The sequence below is a fragment of the Schistocerca americana genome, chromosome 6 (assembly GCF_021461395.2).
Source record: "Schistocerca americana isolate TAMUIC-IGC-003095 chromosome 6, iqSchAmer2.1, whole genome shotgun sequence".
Taxonomy (NCBI): Eukaryota; Metazoa; Arthropoda; class Insecta; order Orthoptera; family Acrididae; genus Schistocerca; species Schistocerca americana.
The window spans coordinates 213291706-213313470 of NC_060124.1; the positions used below are offsets into that span (position 1 = coordinate 213291706).

The 21765-nt window shown below is 45.9% G+C and overlaps 1 protein-coding gene and 1 pseudogene across 1 annotated transcript in view; one reads left to right on the plus strand and one right to left on the minus strand.

Moving 5' to 3' along the window:
* The window catches only part of LOC124619521 (transcription factor AP-2-beta), a 336149-nt gene that overhangs the window by 47866 nt on the left and 266518 nt on the right, over positions 1 to 21765 (plus strand). Inside the window, exon 2 of the mRNA XM_047145969.1 lies at positions 794 to 949. Coding sequence (XP_047001925.1) covers positions 800 to 949 — 150 coding nt within the window. The 5' untranslated portion in view covers positions 794 to 799. The remainder of the gene's footprint in view (positions 1 to 793; positions 950 to 21765) is intronic.
* LOC124621015 lies at positions 19042 to 19159 on the minus strand (annotated as a pseudogene).

Genomic DNA, 21765 nt, shown 5'->3' on the forward strand with positions numbered 1-21765 from the left:
TTGCGGAGACATGGCTTAGCCACAGCCTGGGCGATGTTTCCAGACTGAGATTTTTACTCTGCTGCAGAGTGTGCGCTGATATGAAACTTCCTGGCAGAAGAGCTTTTGTGAAGTTTGGAAGTCGGCCGCGGTGGCCTAGCGGTTCTAGGCGCTTCAGTCCGAAACCATGCGGCTACTACCGTCGCAGGTTCGAATCCTGCCTCGGGCATGGATGTGTGTGATGTCCTTAGGTTTAGGTAGTTCTAAGTCTAGGGGACTGATGACCTCAGATGTTAAATCCCATAATGCTTAGAGCCATTTGAACCATTTGAAGTTTGGAAGGTAGGAGACGAGGTACTGACAGAATTGAAGCTGCGAGGCCGGGTCGTGAGTCGTGCTTGGGTAGCACAGTTGGTGGAGCACGTGCCTGCGAAAGGCAAAGGTTCCGAGTTCGAGTCTCGGCCCGGCACACAGTTTTAATGTGCCAAGAAGTTTCACCCCTCGAAATTATCAGCTGGAGACCCTGGGTCGAATCCCGGTGCACTGTAAATTTTCAACTTTCATCATTGATTTAAATCGACGCCCACTCCAGCCTATGTCTATAATTCCTTTGTGACCTAGGATTGTTAATGGTAACATATGGGAGGTTCGTGTAACTACCAATGATGGATGAAGTGAAACCGGAAAAAAAACAATCATTGTCGACCTGTAAGACGTCACCTACTCGAAGGCACAGCCTGGCGCAACACAGCTAGCAGCTCCGGCAGCGGCAACAGCAGGTAGTGATTGGCGGCGCGCCTGCCCCCTGTTGCAGACCAACATGCACGCGTCGTTCCCGTACGAGTCGAACCGCGCGGCCCGCGACTACGGCGTGCGGCGGCCCGACGTGCTCATCCAGTCGCACCCGGGGCTCGACGGCCAGGACCCCCTGGTGCTGCACGGAGGACTCTCCGCCGTCGACGACCCGCAGGTAAGCCGGCAGCCAGCTACAACTCTACTCTACTCTAAGCTCAGCTCACCTGCTGCTCTGTGAGGCTCGCAGCTGCCGTGGGGACGACAGACACGTCCGTCATCCACCAAGCTGCCGCCTTCTTAATAATTTGGCGTCCGGACTCTCAACAGCACGGTTATTATGCAATTATAGTGTCCCTTAGAAACAGGGGGTTACAACCCACCTATTAAAATATTACTTTCTCTCCTTAAATAACAAACGCTCCCCCCGGCTCCGTCGAACGTACACAACACACTAGGACCGTTGATATTTTTTAAAAAAATCGAGAATCCCATAAATCGATATAAAAAAATATCATCATCGGCCGTCTTTGAATCGAAGAGGAGTATCGATGTATCGACTAAGAAATATCGACGTACAAGACAAAAAAAATATCGGCAGCACACAGTAAATATTCTGCACGTTTTAGAGCTGTATATTTAAGTATAGATCTATTATAATACACTCCTGGAAATGGAAAAAAGAACACATTGACACCGGTGTATCAGACCCACCATACTTGCTCCGGACACTGCGAGAGGGCTGTACAAGCAATGATCACACGCACGGCACAGCGGACACACCAGGAACCGCGGTGTTGGCCGTCGAATGGTGCTAGCTGCGCAGCATTTGTGCACCGCCGCCGTCATTGTCAGCCAGTTTGCCGTGGCATACGGAGCTCCATCGCAGTCTTTAACACTGGTAGCATGCCGCGACAGCGTGGACGTGAACCGTATGTGCAGTTGACGGACTTTGAGCGAGGGCTTATAGTGGGCATGCGGGAGGCCGGGTGGACGTACCGCCGAATTGCTCAACACGTGGGGCGTGAGGTCTCCACAGTACATCGATGTTGTCGCCAGTGGTCGGCGGAAGGTGCACGTGCCCGTCGACCTGGGACCGGACCGCAACGACGCACGGATGCACGCCAAGACCGTAGGATCCTACGCAGTGCCTTAGGGGACCGCACCGCCACTTCCCAGCAAATTAGGGACACTGTTGCTCCTGGGGTATCGGCGAGGACCATTCGCAACCGTCTCCATGAAGCTGGGCTACGGTCCCGCACACCGTTAGGCCGTCTTCCGCTCACGCCCCAACATCGTGCAGCCCGCCTCCAGTGGTGTCGCGACAGGCGTGAATGGAGGGACGAATGGAGACGTGTCGTCTTCAGCGATGAGAGTCGCTTCTGCCTTGGTGCCAATGATGGTCGTACGCGTGTTTGGCGCCGTGCAGGTGAGCGCCACAATCAGGACTGCATACGACCGAGGCACACAGGGCCAACACCCGGCATCATGGTGTGGGGAGCGATCTCCTACACTGGCCGTACACCACTGGTGATCGTCGAGGGGACACTGAATAGTGCACAGTACATCAAAAACGTCATCGAACCCATCGTTCTACCATTCCTAGACCGGCAAGGGAACTTGCTGTTCCAACAGGACAATGCACGTCCGCATGTATCCCGTGCCACCCAACGTGCTCTAGAAGGTGTAAGTCAACTACCCTGGCCAGCCAGATCTCCGGATCTGTCCCCCATTGAGCATGTTTGGGACTGGATGAAGCGTCGTCTCACGCGGTCTGCACGTCCAGCACGAACGCTGGTCCAACTGAGGCGCCAGGTGGAAATGGCATGGCAAGCCTTTCCACAGGACTACATCCAGCATCTCTACGATCGTCTCCATGGGAGAATAGCAGCCTGCAATGCTGCGAAAGGTGGATATACACTGTACTAGTGCCGACATTGTGCATGCTCTGTTGCCTGTGTCTATGTGCCTGTGGTTCTGACAGTGTGATCATGTGATGTATCTGACCCCAGGAATGTGTCAATAAAGTTTCCCCTTCCTGGGACAATGAATTCACGGTGTTCTTATTTCAATTTCCAGGACTGTATATTCTGTGTATCAACAAGCTAGCAGCCTGCTTATCCCCCTCAGAGAAGGAAATGAAAGGAAAACGATGCACGCTAACAGCGGTAACTGCATGTAAGTTGCACAATAAAAGGAGTCCGGTGGGTCCGTCGTTCAGTTTCGTCACATATCGGATTTGTCTCGAACACTTTATGTCCGCTTCCCTGCTTTGACAGTTTTGAAAACGCCAGCGATCTAGCGGCGTCAAAATTGCTCGGTGAAGTTAAACTTTGCAATTTCTGTTGATAGCGCCGAACGCCGATTACGTCAGAATTTCCCCTCACACGTCTCCGCCCACCACAAAGACCAGTCTTGTCATTTAGATTTTCGTTCATCAGTTTCTGCAACTGTTTTTGAAGAATGTCGATGTGAAGAAATAGCAAACTTGCAGCGTTAAAAATTGATTGCTATTTCTTCACATGGGATGCCCTGTTATTCTATTCACACCACGACTCCGCCAGGGAAATCGGACTTCTTCTTTGTGCCATCCATTCTTGCCTCACACATTCAAAGAGAAAGACTGAATGTGATGAAAGCTCAAGTAGTAAGACTCCTCCACACAGTGAAAGTAAAATTATCTTCTACTACAGTTTTAAAAGAACAACTTCAATAATTATCTACAATTGCGAAAAAATATAGTATTAAATAAAACTGTCGGGACACGCGATTGTCATTTCAATACCGATGTATCTGTGAAAAAGTGTCGCCGATATGCATCGATACGTTTAGGAGATTTATCGATATATCGATACTTACTCATCAGCTCTACAACACGCATACCGAAACGCTCCTTTCGTCCGTGCCCCGGACCTTCCACACTTGAAATAGCTATATAGTTCGATGTCAATAAAGGACAAGTCTCACAAAAACACCATTTTCAGATCTGACGGAAACAAACGAAATTAATGTATGATGTAACTCTCTTCCAACACAAACTTCAGCTAGCTATCCACATATCTAAATATGTGACGTAAATCATCGCATCTTTTGACTGCACTGATGTAGAAGCTTAAATTTTTTACATGGCCAAAGGCCCACTGAACCTACTATCTTTGATGACTTTCAGCTTGATACATGGACCCGTTCTTGAGAAAAAGGGTTCTTAAAAGTCGTGAAGATAGACAGACAGACAGACAGACACACTACAAAGTGATCCTGTAAAGGTTCCGTTTTTATCGATTCAGGTACGAAACCCTAAGAACTACATCTAGCGGTATGCTACAAACTATTCCGGCATGTTTTTGAAAATTTATTTGAAAATTCCCATACTACGTACATATTCACTCACAGAGGAACCGGTCCCGTCCACTGTGACCGAGCGGTTCTACTCGCTTCAGTCCGGAACCACGCGGTTGCTACGGTCGCAGGTTCGAATCCTGTCTCAGGCATGGATGTGTGTGATGTCCTTAGGTTAGTTAGGTTGAAGTAGTTCTAAATCTAGGGAACTGATGACCTCAGATTTTAAGTCCCATAATGCTTAGAGCCATTAGAACCATTTGATTTGAGAAACTGGCGTCTAACCAAATACGACATAACAGATTACCACTATCCGAATAGGAGGGCGAGATTTGGCAAAATAAGTTGAGTAATTAATTCCAAAAATGATTAATCAGTAGTTTATCGTGAATGAATGGGCTATTAAAGCCAAGACTTTTATGTCTCCAAATGAGTAACGAAATGAAATTTAAAGGGAGAGTGGTGGAACTGTCACAGGCGATTGTGTCACAAAGCACCGTACTGTCATCGATAGTAACACAAATTATAGAAACAAGGTGAGACTTTGTGTCGGTACATAGCATTCTCTTGAGTACCAAGACCCAGGGGGCCTTTGAACTTGACATTCGCCTCTGACGCATTACTAACAACAGTGTCATTAGCTCCCGAAGAGGCAATGCGGCCTGGGATTCAAGCCAGAACTCAAGCTTAGTCTGGCGAGAAGGGTGAGCTTGTAGGCTAAAATGTGTTGACAAAATTATCTCCTCCACTAGAAGTCTCTCTGGTTACCGTCGGCTGAAGCCGACCTACGGTGGTGAGCCTATTAGTATTCTTGATCCTTGTCTGCCACAGAATCCTAGACTTTTTTCCCATAATGATACGAAATGATTCAGCACACGAGTCGATTACTTCCTCGATTTTGGACCAAAATGAACGTATTTTCGTACCATCTTTACCACTACCCGTCCACCATCACCAGCACCATAACTAACACCATAATAACCACCATAATTATTGCGATATGCGAACAGCCTCCCGAAAACGTTTGGTGACCCTGTTGCCGAATACATCCAGCTTTCATGGTGTCCATGTTACATAAATTCCGACCGCGCCACCAGGACTTCGAGGCTCGCAGGACGCCTTTTGCTGAGCCCCCGCCCCCCGCCCCCAGCCCCCCTCTACTCGATGACGGTTAATTCCAGCAGCCGAGCTACCGGCGAGCACCTCTCAGCAGAGTGCGACCGGTAATTAATATGACCAGTAATTACTTTCTGGGATGACATCAGCGCGGGCGCGCACAAAAGGTAACACCGCCCTGATGCAGCCTCTTGGTGCAGCCGTCTACGAGGCTGTAAGCTCGTAGCGGTACAACGTAGAGGAGTGCTGTCTCTCTCTGCTGAAAACTAGAGAAGCTGTTGATTGCCATACAACAGGAACGTACTCGTATTATTTGGGAAATGAAAAAAATACTATGCTGGAAAGCCTAAACAGATTACCAATTCGGGAGGGCCATCCAGATTTAGGTTTTCAGTGATTTTCCTAAATCGCTGCAGGCAAATGCCGGGGTGGTTACTTTGAAAGCGCACGGCCGATTTCGTTCCCCATCCTAGGCACAATCCGAGTTTGTGATCCCTCTCTAATGACCTCGATGACCTTGCAGATTACCAACAGAAACTATTTCTTGGAAGAAACTCTACGAATGCATTTCAGCTCATTTTGAAAGATAGGAGCATTAATTGTAAGATCACTCATCGTCTAACGGCAGCGTCCCTTAATAATCAAAACGTCATGGGTCCAGGGTTCGAAGTCCAGCCACTGCTTATATCCTGAATAATAATCAACAGCAACGGAAACCAAAGCATTAAAGACAGAAGAGCGTTCCCTGCTTCAACTGAAATCATCGTCCATTAAACAAAAGTATCCTATTTAGAGAGAGGTCGCCAGCTTTAAAATATACAGATTGAGCGAGCAGCTCATGAAGTACGAATAGAGTCCAAGAATAAGAAGGAATCTTCTATGAGGAGTTGCCACAGATTGCCATACAGCTCCTTTGGATCAGGAACTATGAGAAGAGGCGACATCTTGTAGATTTCTTGGGCTTGACGCCGATGTTACGACGATGATCATGATGACTGTGATGGTGGTGGTAGTGGTGGTGGTGGTGTTAATGGTTATAATTGATTGATTGAATCATTTTGCTTCTGACTTCAGCGTCGTGAATATTAGCAAGGCACCTTTAGGGCTCTGTATTACCTCCACCTGTTTATCTGAAATTCCCGACAGAAAAGAGTTAAGCACCCGGAATACATGGTCCGATGTCAACGTTACTTCGCGCATGTACTTACCATCGGCGGGTATATGAACGATTAGTGTCGCAATTCTCTGTGACAGGTAGAATGGACACCAGTGCGTAAGTCTGATGTCGAGCGATCGCTGTGAAGCTGCCACGTACAGTGACAGGGGCCTCATTGTGGGTCTCCATTTGGCCGGCTGGTCGAATCGACCGATATCCAGATTTGTGGGGCGCTGAGATGTGACGGTAGCCCGATGCTGGGCTGCATGGGACGTGGGGGCAGGCATACTCGTCGATAGTGTTCCAGTCGACCTCGTCTGGCCTCCATAAGGGAGGGTCGCCATACTATGCACAAACACATCTGTGCCTGCCATCTGAGAACAAGTAACGAACTCCTTGCGACATTCTGTATCATCCCGCACCGTTACTCGAAATCTAGTAGCGGTCGGACTAGGTTAGTTGGTTGGTTGGTTGGTTGATTTGGGGGAGAGGAACAAACATCGAGGTCATCGGTCCCATCAGATTAGGGGAGAAGAAAGTCGGCCATACCCTTTCAAAGTAACCATCCCTGCACTCGCCCGAAGCGATTTAGGGAAATTACGGAAAACATGAATCACGATGGCCAGAGGTGGGTTTAAGCCGTTGTCCTCCCGAACGCGAGTCCAGTGTGCTAACTACTGCACCACCTCGCTCAGTGGTGGGGCTAGGGAATTACCGTCCCATGCGTTGGTAACGCCACAACTGAACCGGCTGCGTTTGGAGAAGCGCAGTGAGCGAAAACAAGGACTGCTGATGAAAATCGTCACACTGTGCTCAGCAACAAACCGCGGGTCTGCACTATCCTGGATGACCGTCGTCTTCCAATGTTTTGGAGAGGCACGCTGTGTTACTGGTAAATTTGTGGTAAGGTTTTATGGGACCAAACTACTTAGGTCATCAGTCGCTAAGCTTACCTAACTTATACTTAACCTAACTTAAACTAACTTACGCTATGAACAACACACACACATCCATGCCCGAGGAAGGACTCGAACCTCCAACGGGGGGAGCCGCACGGACCGTGACAAGGCGCCCTAGGACGCGTGGCTACCCCGCGCGGCAGTGTTACTCATGGTCTCATCGTGTGGGGACTCATCGGGTATGACTTCAGGTCACAAATGGTAGTGACTGAGGGAACTCATGGCGAAACAGTACGTTGCGAACATTCTGCTTCCTCAGGTGTTACCTCTCAAGCAGCAGCATAGTGGTGATCTTTTCAACAGGACAACGCTCGTCCACATATGGCACATGTCCTTACAAACACTCTGCACGAGTCTGAGGTACGCTCCTGGCCAGCGATTTCTCCAGATGTGTCCTCGACAGAACATGTGTGGGACCATCTTGGACTTAAACTCCATCCTAGTGCTACTATCCGGATGTCAAGTGCCATTCACAATAGTTGAGCCCAGTTTGCCTCAGGAGGGGGTACAACAGCTTTACGATATCTTTCCCAGCCTAATCCAACGAGACCAGAGGAAGTGGTACGTGAAAGTGATAATTGGGCTGGTTGATTGATTTATTGATTGATTTTAACAGGGAAGCTAAAACAGCTTAGGTCTGACCCGCCACTGCCCGCACCGAAACTAGGTTCATTGTGCGGTATCGCTCCCTGTATATCTAGTAAAGCCAACCAGTGCCCTTAAATAGTGCAAGGAGTCGCTCTACCAGTTCTTTGTTAGACACAATTTCTTCAGGTCTAGTTGTCCCGAAGATTCTGTATCTTTTACTCTCCAATGCCTTGCATTCGAAGATCAGGTTGAAACTTCCCCTTAGAACAATATTATACACGACTGTGCTTAACCTGACACACAATATTTTGTTAGCGCAACGCAATCTGACTTTCAAAATTCCCTACAAAAGAATGGCCCTGACTAACATTAAACTATACCTTTCACAAATCACTTACCTCACAAAAATCTTCGCTGCTCAAGCTACTGCAATACAGCGAGCGCCACTACTGCCAGCTAAATAAAAGATTCAAACTACTGAAGGCACTAACTACTGATAGGGATAGTTAGCAAATGAAAGATATTAATAGAGAACAAACAATGTACTTACCTTGATATCATCATATATAAATAAAGCAGTTCATGAAAAATTACAAAACTCCGCCATCTCTCTCCTCACATCCACCACTGCTGGCGGCTCACCTCCAACTGCGCAACGCTACGCGCTGTTCACATCCAGCTGCCGCTGCCCAACACTACAATGGCGAGTATTACAACAATGCAAACTAGCCACAGACTGCACACAGCACAGCCAGTTATTTTCATATTGAGCGCTGCGTGACGTTGCCAATAAGAAAACATAAACAGCCTACTTACAAGGTGTGATGCAGTTTCTTCACCCTTATCACAGATCCTACATTCAGAGTCCTTTTCCGTTATACCCATTGTGTGTAGGTGTTTTTTGAATTTCCCATGGCCGGTCATCAGTCCAGTCATGAGTTTGATCTCTTTCCTGTTCAATCCCAGGCTTACAGAGCTTCTGTTAAAACATGACTTTGGCATCCTTACCTTACCATGTTTTTGTTTATGGACCTTGGTAAAATATCCTACGTGCTGTTTCCTAAGCCATTTCCGTAGTTCCAATTTGATCATAGCCTTGGTGATTGTCAGGACAGGTTCCGGTTCAATAAATGGAGTTGTTGCCCCCATCCTAGCCAATCTACTGGCTTGTTCATTGCCACAGATCTCTGAGTGGCCAGGGACCCACACTAGGTTTACCCTATTGCTTCCCCTAGCTATACCGGAGCCCTGTGGAAATCTGCAACAATCTTAGCTCTTGTTGCAGGAGCTGCCAATGATTTCAGGGCTGCCTGGCTGTCTCAATAGATGCTACGGTCATTGTAGCACCTAGGCATATTCTACTCCACACATGCCCTGACTGCAGTAATTTCAGCTTGGAATACAGAGGCTACTTTTCCTAGTGACATGATGCTGTCCAGTCTTGGCTGAACCCCGTACACCCCTGCCTTGGTCTGTTTTCGACCCATCGGTGAACCGAACGATGTCCTCCGTACGGTGTCGAACTGTTTTTTCCCACTGCTCCCTACTTCCAATTATTATGTTGTAAGGCTTGTCAAAGCAGTTGGGAGTTATTATATGGCTCTGAGCACTATGGGACTCAACTGCTGAGGTCATTAGTCCCCTAGAACTTAGAACTAGTTAAACCTAACTAACCTAAGGACATCACAAACATCCATGCCCGAGGCAGGATTCGAACCTGCGACGGTAGCGGTCTTGCGGTTCCACACTGCAGCGCCTTTAACCGCACGGCCACTTCGGCCGGCCAAGGAGTTATTATATAGTCGGCAGGTATTTCCCCAGCCATTCCTATATTCACCTCTCACTATGTTAGTGTGTGATTCTGGATATCCGAATAAGACCCATTTTTTGCCAGTTTTAAGTCTGTGTGCCCCACAGTACTGCCACATTCTTTGCAAATTTAACTCGATATTATAATCACTCGAACAACATCACACACTCTCTCAGAGCGTGAAGTGTCATATCATTCGCTCTTTCCGCTTCTGTGTGCTTCACTTCTTTTGTCAGGCAGTGTACAACTATACCTGTTATGAAGTTCCTAGCCATGTTTTTCCGTCTGTATCTGAAGGCTAATCTCAGGAACTACTGTAGAGATTCTGGTACAGTGTCAACACTCACAAAAAAGGTGTGTTTATATAACTTATTACCACTAAGCCAGACAAGTCGTCCTGCGGTAGATGCTTATCGTTATGCGTGCGGATCCGAAAAGGTTGCTGGTTCTAATTCAACCTTCACGCGCTCGCGCGGGTGGTGAAGTGACCGCATTTTTACAATTTCGCGTCATACTTACTCCACAAAGGTAACGAGGCGGCGGGAGGGACATGTATTCTCTAGCTGCACCTTTTTCCGACAGATGCTGCTCAAAGTTCGTCCAAGTCGTACCTCTCTGCCTCTCAGGACAAGTTCAAATAGGTCCGAAAACGTTCGGCGGTCAGTTGACCGCCTTGCAAGCGCTTACGAGACTTTGTTCTACTCGTCTACTTCGAAATGTAAGTATTTCTTTTTGTAATTCCACTATAATTCGCTGAAGACCTTGCTGTCGTGCGCCCAAAAACAAAAAAAAAAAAAAACCTATAATTCCTCAATTTTATAGACTCTTCCAATTCTCTAGTGAATGTGCATGTGCTCCAGAATTTCAACATCAAGAAGAACACAAAGGTGGCCTGCATGTATATTTTTCCGCTTACTTGACTTGGCAGGAATAAATTCGTTACGCATTTTTCAATTCAACACAGGTAATATGAAAGAAAAAACGAGAAGACAATTCTTACATCCGTTATCTTTGGAACTGATGAGCGAAAACCTGAAAGAAAGAACTAAATTGAAGCATTTACCAAAAGATTTGGTAGTATTTTTGGAAAATTACAGAGAGAGTGACGTAGTTTATCCAGCTGTATCAACCCCTACAAGGAGAGGAATATGTTATTTGTGTGACTCAAAAAAGATCATAAAAACAAAGCGAGAAAGCGGTGAATGTGGAAGACATTCAACCACGACACTTACGTGCAATAATTGTTGTCAGCCTCAAAACGAAAATGAAATGGCTACAGACTGATCAGCATTTTTCATCTGACAAAAATTTTTGTAATGTTTTCAATCAAAAATTCTTTTTTCAAAGCAAAATTAGCTCTTCTTGTGACGAGTTAAGACAGTGAATAATTCTAGTCTTTTTGTATTACGTTATATAGTCCCAAACCATTACAATTAAAAAAATGTTCTTATATTTCATTTGGGTATTTGGCTTCCTTTTTGTATTGCATTGTATATTTTATTGTTAATCAAATAATTTTGATTACAAATGTGTTTGCAATATTGTGTGAGATATCCTATGTCGATATTTCATGGAAATATGACCTTTAAAAACGGAAAAGCTCAAGAGATTGATGAAAACTCTCGGGCGGTCGGCCGACCGCCAGCGCGAGCGCTCGCGTGACAATTTCTAGCGCGAGCGCATGAAGGTTAAAACCCCGGCACATGCTGTGCCGTGCCAGCTTTGAAGAACGCTCGGTAATAAACACACGCCATGCAGTTACGCCACACTGGCAAGTAAGGATCTGGATTGCACAGCAGAGTAATGACCTGTGGTATGGGATGGGGAAGGAGGTCGGGTCAGCGGAAACAGAACAAGACAGGACGGACAGAGACAAGACGGGACGCCCGCGGGCTGGCTCGGCTCGCAGCCACGCCCCAATTTTCCGAGCGCGGACGGCCGCCGACTTTGGTTCCGCGGCTAGCGGGACCTGATTTGCCACCACGATTCGTACCACGGCACACTCGGCCGCGCTCATTTTCCTCGGACTCGCTGCAAAATTACACGTTACGGCGGGGCCGATAATTCTGCGCCGAAAGACGCGCTTCTTGCGCGGACACTCCGCCACGCGTCATGGTCCGTGTCGCTGAGGATGTGGGGGGAGAGAGAGAGAGAGAGAGAGAGAGAGAGAGAGAGAGAGAGAGAGAGGGAGAGAGACAGAGAGAAGTCTACCCGAGCTGGGAAGTACGATGCTTCTTCTAATGGCGAGGCCCACGAGACAGGCAGGCCGCGGCGCGTACGTCACAGCACGTGGCACTACAGGTCCTACGAGAGCCAGCAACCGTCTCCAGCGGACAGCCAGTAACTACACTACTGGCCATTAAAATTGCTACACCAAGAAGAAATGCAGATGATAAACGGGTATTCATTGGACAAATACATTATACTAGAAATGACATGTGATTGCATTTTCACGCAATTTGGGTGCATAGATCCTGAGAAATCAGTACTCAGAACAACCACCTCTGGCCGTAATAACGGCCTTGATACGCCTGGGCATTGAGTCAAACAGAGCTTGGATGGCGTGTACAGGGACAGCTTCCCATGCAGCTTCAACACAATACCACAGTTCATCAAGAGTAGTGACTGGCATATTGTGAAGAGCCAGTTGCTCGGCCACCATTGACCAAACGTTTTCAGTTAGTGAGAGATCTGGAGAATGTGCTGGTCAGGGTAGCAGTCGGACATTTTCTGTATCCAGAAAAGCCCGTACAGGACCTGCAACATGCGGTCGTGCATTATCCTGCTGAAATGTAGGGTTTCGCAGGGATCGAATGAAGGGTAAAGCCACGGCTTGTAACACATCTGAAATGTAACGTCCACTGTACAAAGTGCCGTGAATGCGAACAAGAGGTGATCGAGACGTGTAACCAAAGGCACCCCATACCATCACGCCGGGTGATACGCCATTATGGCGATGACGAATACACGCTTCCAATGTGCGTACACCGCGATGTCGCCAAACATGGATGCGACCATAATGATGTTGTAAACAGAACCTGGATTCATCCGAAAAAATGACGTTTTGCCATTCATGCATCCAGGTTCGTCGTTGAGTACACCATCGCAGGCGCTCCTGTCTGTGATGCAGCGTCAAAGGTAACTGCAGCCATGGTCTCCGAGCTGATAGTCCATGCTGCTGCAAACGTCGCGGAACTGGTCGTGCAGATGGTTGTTGTCTTGCAAACGTCCCCATCTGTTGACTCAGGGATCGAGACGTGGCTGCACGATCCGTTACAGCAATGCGGATAAGGTGCCTGTCATCTCGACTGCTAGTGAGACGAGGCCGTTGGGATACAGCACGGCGTTCCTTATTACTCTCCTGAACCCACCGATTCCATATTTTGCCAACAGTCATTGGATCTCGACCAAAGCAAGCAGCAATGTCGCGATACGATAAACCGTAAACTGGATAGGCTACAACGACACATTTGTATGTCGTTGTGTCAGCTTACGTTACGTTGACATGGCTTAAAGCCGTAATATCACTTGATAATGGCCTAAGGCCGTAATTGCAATAGCGTGTAATAAAAACTTGTAACAGTCACTTGCGTAAAGATCATGTCCTTCAAAAAGTTTTTTATGACTGTAAATCCCAGCTACAGCAAGTGTATTTATTCAAGGCAAACCGAATGCGACCTATCGAATCACAGGAACAAAGCTGATAAAGTACTGTAAAAAACAGTGAAACGGTTGACGAGTAAATTCAAGTAGACGTAGCCGAAAATTTTTGCTGTTATATCATAACCCACTTTTATTACTCGAAAATTTAGATTACGAAGAACAAAGGGCTTCTTTCTATATAAATCGATTAGGTCCAGTGCGATTAGTAGCAACCAATCTTTTACTTACGAAAAAAGCGGGGAATTAAATATAGTTACATAGCAACCTGCCTATGAGAACAGGGGCACACTTGGGGAGCTGGGGGCCCAGTCGTGCAGCGGATATTTACGATACTGCCGTTGGTGGTAGTTTTTAAGGCCATTCTGTGGCAACCTGGCGGTTGGGTATTGATAAAGAAAGAAACAAGCTCTGTTTCTTCCACAGAGGAAAATTTGCAACCTTGAGCTAATGCGAGGGTTTGACACAAGGCGTCATTAGACTGCACAACATGCAGGAGCAGTTTTTGTCGTTACGTATTGATGCAAGTCATCCACATAATTCTACGAAACCCAATTTGGTATAATGGAGCAAACGAAGATTAATGAGTAGTAGATTACCATTTGCATTTCGCGTGCTCTAAGCCGCGTGCTTGGTTGGGAAAAGTCGATCGACAACTGAAGAGTGCGAAATCTGACATTTGTCAACAGAATGAATAAAAACAATGTATCTCTGTTTGTACATAACTGATTTGTATACAAAAAATTGAGAAGGTAATCTGATACCGCAGAATAATCAGATCATCACAAAAGAATAATGATACAAGTAAGAAAATTAAAACTTTATTAAGGACGTTTTAAGTGCCGTGCCAGGAAACCAATAAGCACTTAAGTGCAAATAAGACATTTTTTACAACTTCATTCTTGCAACCACCCACTGTTAATAATGCTGTTTATTTACACAAATAGCCCCGTTACGGTTTCGAGACAACAGATTCACCTTCGGAAGGCTCTTCACCTTTATATTACGCTAGCAAACCCGATAATACTTCTCACCAGTTAAACATGTAGGCCTATGGTAACTGGACATACGTCCTATTCTCTTTCTCCTCGCTCTCTTTATCCATCTCCCCCCCCCCTCCCCCTCATCTTTGTCCATCGCCTCACCATATTATACAAATTTAAAAAATATCAAGTCTGTTCCATCCGAAGTTTATTAGAGCATCGTGTAAAAATTTAAAGTAAATTGGTCAAGAACTTTTTGAGGCTTTTGGTTACAACGTTTCCCCTTTACATATAAAATACATATTTATATTTTATATATAGTTGAAAAACATATAGCCTGTGTCCGTCCGAATGTTCTGAAGTGAATCGATCAAGTACTTTTAGAGATTTTTGGTAGCAATTTTAAACTACGACTCGTCTTTATATAGTAGTATAATTTGTTGTTGTTTACATTAGTTGTTGGCTACAGCCGTCTGAAGATGAACCTGTCGGTTCGAAACCGGTAACGGCGCTATTTGTGTAAATAAATAGCATTATCGATAGTGGTTGGTTGCTGCTTTCTTCTTTGAAACAATAAGTTTGTATTTTGGACACGGACATTGTCTCAGTAAATTAACAGGAAGAAAGGATTTGTTCCGAGTGAGTTTAATACTGAGGCACCACGTTCTATTTTTAATAATATAAATATAGATATACAGCGTCAAATTTTTGAGTAGTGTAACTGTAGTCAACAAAAACCACTTCTCTTATCTTTTAAATTTTGGATCTCTAGAGGGAAGCGCAGCTTGGGACAAAGACGAAGCTCCTTGTACTAAAGCATGTCTGAAAGGTTTTCTTCATAGTTTGGCATTTAAATCAATTCTAGGGGCATTCAACAGAACACCGAACGCCTTATGTGAAAAAATGGCACTTAGAAAGTTTTCCATTTCCACTCTTCAATCATCACTTTTAAGCCTTCACCTAAGGCTACATCACCCCCTTCCCTCTCCCCCGTCCCTTACTCCTTGTTTATCCTCTGATTTCCTCTTTATAAACACAAACAGCCAAACCAGGAGTTTAAACACTTTGCAAATACTTGCCATACACGACAATATTCGTCTACTTTTTGTTAATGAGGTATACAAATTTCTCGAATGAACCTGCGTTCATAATGCATTTTTTTTGGCAATAATACCATGTATGTCGCTTAATGTACTTCTTTATTTATTACATTTTATTGCAACTGACACTGAATTGTGGCTCGTAAGTTCTAAGTTTTGGATCTGATTGTCGCTGTACCCAAAACAAGTCTATAATGTTGTTGTGGTTTTCACTTCAATGCAGCTCTCCACGGTAGTCCGTTCTGTGCACGCGTCTCTGAGTAAGTACAGCAGATTATACCTATACATAGGAGCCCGCTTACTATAATCTCACTCTGCGGTTTCCTCCATTACCAAGTTGAAGTTCTCAAGCTGACGTTCCCTTGAGGTCTCCGGATGTGTTCTAGCAACCGATCCCTTATTTTAGTCAAGTTGTTCCATTAATTACTTTACTTCCCAGTTCGAGTTAGTGCCTCTTCATTAGTTATCCGATGTACACACCAAAACTTCATCAATCTTCTATAGGAGGGCAGGCCACAGCGTGCCAGAGCGAGGTGTTTAGGCTGCTTGCGGGCCATGACTCGGCCTGCTTCGTTTCTTTTCGTAAATACTCGGTACAGCGCGACATTTCGTTTAGTACTGCGGTGTGACATTTTCTGCTGCCACAATTCTCTTCAGTTCGGCAGGACCGTGGTGTCAGCACTGTCTACTCTTCGTTGTTTGTGGTATGAAGATCGTTCGTAGGTCCAGTGGATGTTTGCTCAAAAAGAGGCAGTCTAGCGATGTATCGTCACAAGCCTCTCTAAGTGGCTAAATGGTTCAAATGGCTCTGAGCACTAAGCGACTTAGCTTCTGAGGTCATCAGTCGCCTAGAAATTAGAACTAATTAAACCTAACTAACCTTAGGACATCACACACATCCATGCCGGAGGCAGGATTCGAACCTGCGACCGTAGCGGTCGCCAGTTTCCAGACTGTAGCGCCTAGAGCCGCACGGCCAATCCGGCCGGCCCTCTGTAAGTGAATGGGAATGACAGAAGAGAGGGAGGACTTTTCCCAGTATATATTATACAGTCGCATAAGCAATGGGCACTGCAAATATTCTATGAAACGATGTCACAATACCACACGGAAAGAAGTTAAAGATTTAGTTCACAATGAAAGAATAGAAAATTACAGCTGTCGACAGGCGAGATTAATTGGTCTTCAAGAAGCGCTTTGCGCTAAATTTGCACGCATGCCGCACTGAAGAAACTGGTGGTACGAAAAGCAAAATATCTAAAGTCAAAAGCATTATTACACTGTCAGTTGAAACAGTTTTCGAAGGAACTGAACGAAGAGCATGGAGACATTATATATTACCGAAGTACGTTGGTTAAATCAAGGGGCATTGCTGGAACGATTATTCGATTTAAAACTCGCTATCGTTGAATTTGTGAAGGAAATAATTAGAACATCCAGAATGGATTGGAGACTTTTATATACTCTTACTGCTCACTGCCCACACGAAGACATTGTAAGGTGAGAAACAACGTCTCTCTAATTTGGTGCGAATGTATTTGAAAAGAAAATCGCATTACGGAAGGGAAACATTCCGACAAACACGGTCCAGTTCCATAAACTTAAAGCCATTAATGAAAACACGAGGTCTGAAGAATTCGTTGTGGCCTTGAAAGAATTACAAGGCCATTTTTTTTAGTGTGTTGAAGGTTCCACCGCTCTTACAGCTGTTTTCGAGCCCCTTTGCCGTTTCGGTCAAAAGCCCCCTGCCTATGTGCCCCCTGATTGACCTGTAAGATAATTCCCCTTTTAATGACAAATCCTTTTACGTTAAAACTGTCCAGGACGTTTACATTGCTTTCGTCAGGTAAAGTTTCCACTTCTCCAAAACGGGGCTGTAAAAGTGGCATAATATTTGGGTCGACATATTTGAGTAAAAGACCTTGTTTGGATTATGAAACTAAATAAGTCCGATTACGTGGGAACCCGAGTACGAAAATTTATGAAACTATCTGCGTCTGTCCATTTGCCGACAGTTTGTAGCAGATAAAAATTATATATCTTCCGCGCGCCAAAAGTAACTAAATAATATTAACAATTTATTTTGTTTATGATCTATGTTGTCGAGAAAAGTGAAACATAAAACCAAGTACTACGCTTAAGACAACTGCCTTCAGAATAGATCTAACACTGAAATATATATTCGATGTTGACAAATTTCTCTCCCCCAGAAACACTTTCCTTGCTGTCATCAGCTTGCATTTTATATCATCTCTACATCGCTCTCTGTCACTTACTTTTGTGCCCGAAGACCACATCGCATCTACTATTTTTAATGTCTTATACTCTAATCCAATTCCTTAGCATCATCTGATATAATTCGACTAGATTCCATTGCTTTTTTTTTTTTTTTCACTGTTGTTGCTAGTCATCTTATTGTTCTTTTCAAGACACTATCCAGTCCGTTCACCTGATCTTCCAAATCCATTCTTGTCTCAGACTGAATTACAATGTCATCAGCAAATCTCAGAATTTTTATTTCTTCTCTCTGATCATGTGTCCTCTTTCCCAATTTCTCCTTGGTTTCCTTTACTGTCTGCTCAGTGTACAGATTAAACAGCATGGTAAACAGCCTTCAACCCTGTCTCACTCCTTAACTACTGCTTCCTTTACTTGTACTGGTATAATTGCAGTCTGTATTCGTCTTTTGCTAGCCTCAGAATTTTCAAGAGTTTATTCTAGTCAACAATGTCAAAAGTCTTCTCTAAATTTACAAATGCTGTAAATGTAGGTTTGTCTTTCTTTGACGTATCTTCTAAGACATGTCGTAGGTTCATTATGGCCTCGCGTGCTGCTGCATTTATTCCAAGACTAAAACACATTCTGCCCGAGGGCTGTATTATCGGTTGTTCCTTTCGTCTGCAAATAATTCGTGACGATGTATTGCAACCATGACTTATTAAACTGACAGTTCTGTAATATTCCAAAGCTGTCTCCACCTGCCATCTTTGGAATTAGATTTATTACATTCTGCTTGAAGTTTGATGATATTTCGCATGTCTCATGTTTTTAAGTAATAAATAAATTCGTACATTAAGTCATGTAGACAGTATTGTTCAATACAAAACGACGTTTTGGCTGTACGAAGTGGCGCAGTGTTTAAAAAACTTGATTTACTTTCAGAAGAAGCAGCAGTCAGTCCTCAGAGGAATTCCGTCATTAACATAAACTGACTTCAGACACGATGGGTACTGTGGAAAGAGCATAACTGAGTTGTTCCCCGAGCCCCACCAATGCCCTGATACCTCGCACCCTAATCCTCGTTGAGTCCGAACACGTGCCTCTTCCGTAATAGAGTAAAGAAAAAGCTAAACTCCTCCCGAACAGGCCACGAAGGCCGAAAGGTACCTACCGGCCGCCGTGTCGTCCTCAGCCCACAGGCGTCACTGGGTGCGGATATGGAGAAGCATGAGGTCAGCACACCGCTCTCCCGGGCTATGTCAGTTTCCGAGACCGGAGCCGCTACTTCTCAATCAAGTGGCTCCTCAGTTTGCCTCACAAGGGCTGAGTGCACTCCACTTGCCAACAGCGCTCGGCAGACCGGATGGTCACCCATCCAAGTGCTAGCCCAGCCCGACAGCGCTTAACTTCGGCGATATGACGGGAACCGGTGTTACCACAGTGGCAAGGCCGTTGGCCTAATTTCCGCAATACAGAAGTCTCGGGATACCTCTTACTATCGTGTCGGAGCTCCTTTCTGCCGATGTAATGCAGCAACCTGGCGTGGCATGGACTCAAATAATCACTGGAAGTCCCTTGCACAAATATTGAGCTATGCTGCCTCTATAGGCGTCCAATATTTTGTGCACGAACTGACCTCTCAATTACGTCCCATAAGCCTTTGATGTGATAATTTCGAGCGATCTGTGTGACAAATCATTCGCTCGAATTGTCCAGAATGCTCTCCAAGCGAGTTGCGAACAACTGTGCCACGGTGGCATGGCGCATTGTCATCCACAAAAATAGCATCGTTGTTTGGGAACATGAAGTCCATGAATGGCTGCAAATGGCCTCGAAGTAACCGAACATAGCGATTTCCAGTCCATTCTATGTAAATATAGCCTACACCATTATGGAGCCACCTCCAGTTTGCACAGTGCCCTGTTGGCAACTTGGGTCCATAACTTCGTGGGGGCTGCGTCACACCCGAACCCTACCATCGTCTCTTACGAGCTGAAATCTGGCCTCATCTGACCAGGCCTACATTTTCCAGTCGTCTAGGATCCAACCAATATGGCCACGAGCCCAGGATAGCAGCTGCAGGAGATATCGTGCTGTTAGCAAAGGCACCCTCGTCGGTCGTCTGCAGTCATAATCCAATAACGGCAGATTTCGCCACACTGTCCAAACGGATACGTTCGTTGCACGTTCCACATTGATTTCTGCGGTTATTCTCACGCACTGTTGCTTGTATGTTAGCACTGACTACGGTAACGCCGCTGCTGTCGTCACCGCGTTGTCTGTGGTGAGAAGTAATGCTTGAAATTTGGTATTATCGACAAACTTTTGACACTGTTGGTCTCGAACTACAGAACTGCCTAACATTTTCCGAAATGGTGTGTCCCAGGCGTCTAGCTCCAACTTCACGTTCCAATTATGTTACACCCGTCGTGAGGCCATGATCACGTCGGAAACTTTTTCACATGAATCACCAGAGTGCAAATGACAGCTCCGCCAATCCACTGCACTTTCAGAACTTGTGTTCGCGATAATACCACCAAGTGAGTATGCGCACATCGCCATCCCAAAACTCAGCTCGTTGTAACTCCAATACGGACAGAATGATAAACCTAAATCTTCTCTTCGTTGCAGTCTCTATACTCAGTAGTGTCAGCGACTGCTACGGTCGCCGGTTCGAATCCTGCCTCGGGCATGGATGTGTGTCATGTCCTTAGCTTAATTAGGTTCTAGGGGACTGATGACCTCAGATTTTAAGTCCCATAGTGCTTAAAGCCATTTGCACCATCCTTAGAGTCAGGGCATACGACAATTGAAACAAGAGGGAGATTTATCTGTTCGTGTGCCAGAAGTGGATAAGAGGGAGCGGTGCGAAGTACTGGTTGGGACGAAGGAGGCGGATTTGTTTTTTTTTTTATGTGCACAGGCCTGGTTTGAGCTGTCCTAACTTTTGCCTACATGACTCATACCAGCACCGATCAGATCAGGAAAGTAATTACTGCGGCTTCTGATGCTGTACCTCGAACCCGATCGCTGAGGCCTCTCGTCACAGCTGCCCCGGCCTTGTAACCCCGCGAAGCACCGCTGCCGTCGCCGGGCGCTACCGTCGTCCGCACGCCCTTACTGTCAACCATTAGCCCCCAGCCGACGCGGTAATGAGCCCTTCGGCCATGCGGGACGCGGGGCGGTCGCAGTTACAAACTCCTTTTTCCTCTCTTTTCCTTACGTGCCGTGTTACGCAGCCGGGGAAAAAGAAGTTAAGAGCACCGTGCCGCTTCGCGTGATCGGGCTATATTAATTAACTACATTCCACAGTTAATAACTTCAGTAATTTTCTGGAAAAAAGCGAACTGGCGAGCTGCCGACCTGGCCTGTCTCTTCGCTGCGACTCTCTTAAACGAGGTGTCCTCGGCTTTCGTGCCATCGCCCATTTCAGCGCGTTTCCGCCTCTGTTTCGGATTCCTGGAAAGTCCACAATCTTTGTTAAGAGACAGGCGATACACCAAAAATTCTTATTATGCGTACACGGAACAGTTGACAGCTCTCAAAGGTGTACTTTAATTTTGAATCTTGTCTTGCGTTGAAACTAAACTCCTCCCACACAGGTCATGAAGGCCCAAAGGTCGCGACTGGCCGCCGTGTCACCCTTAGCCCACAGGCGTCACTGGATGCGGATATGGAGGGGCATGTGGTCAGCACACCGCTCTCCCGGCCATAGGTCATTTTCCGAGACCGGAGCCGCTACTTCTCAATCAAGTAGCTCCTCAGTTTGCCTCACAAGGGCTGAGCGCACTGCGGCAAGGCCGTTGGTTTGTCTTGCATTGAGCTACTACAAAATTTACCAAGTGTTGTAGAACGTCTGTGTGAGACTCTAACGGGCGTGTAAATGTACTCAATATACAAAGTTCAGACCGCAATTAGGCTGCAACAGAAGACCATAGACAACACGGTGGAAAGAACAGTGACATTTCTCGGGTAATACTTTCCGTATTGTGTTAAGCTGATTGTTTGACGGAGTAAAAAATACCATTATCAGAGTCATTTCCTGCCAAAATAAATCACCTAT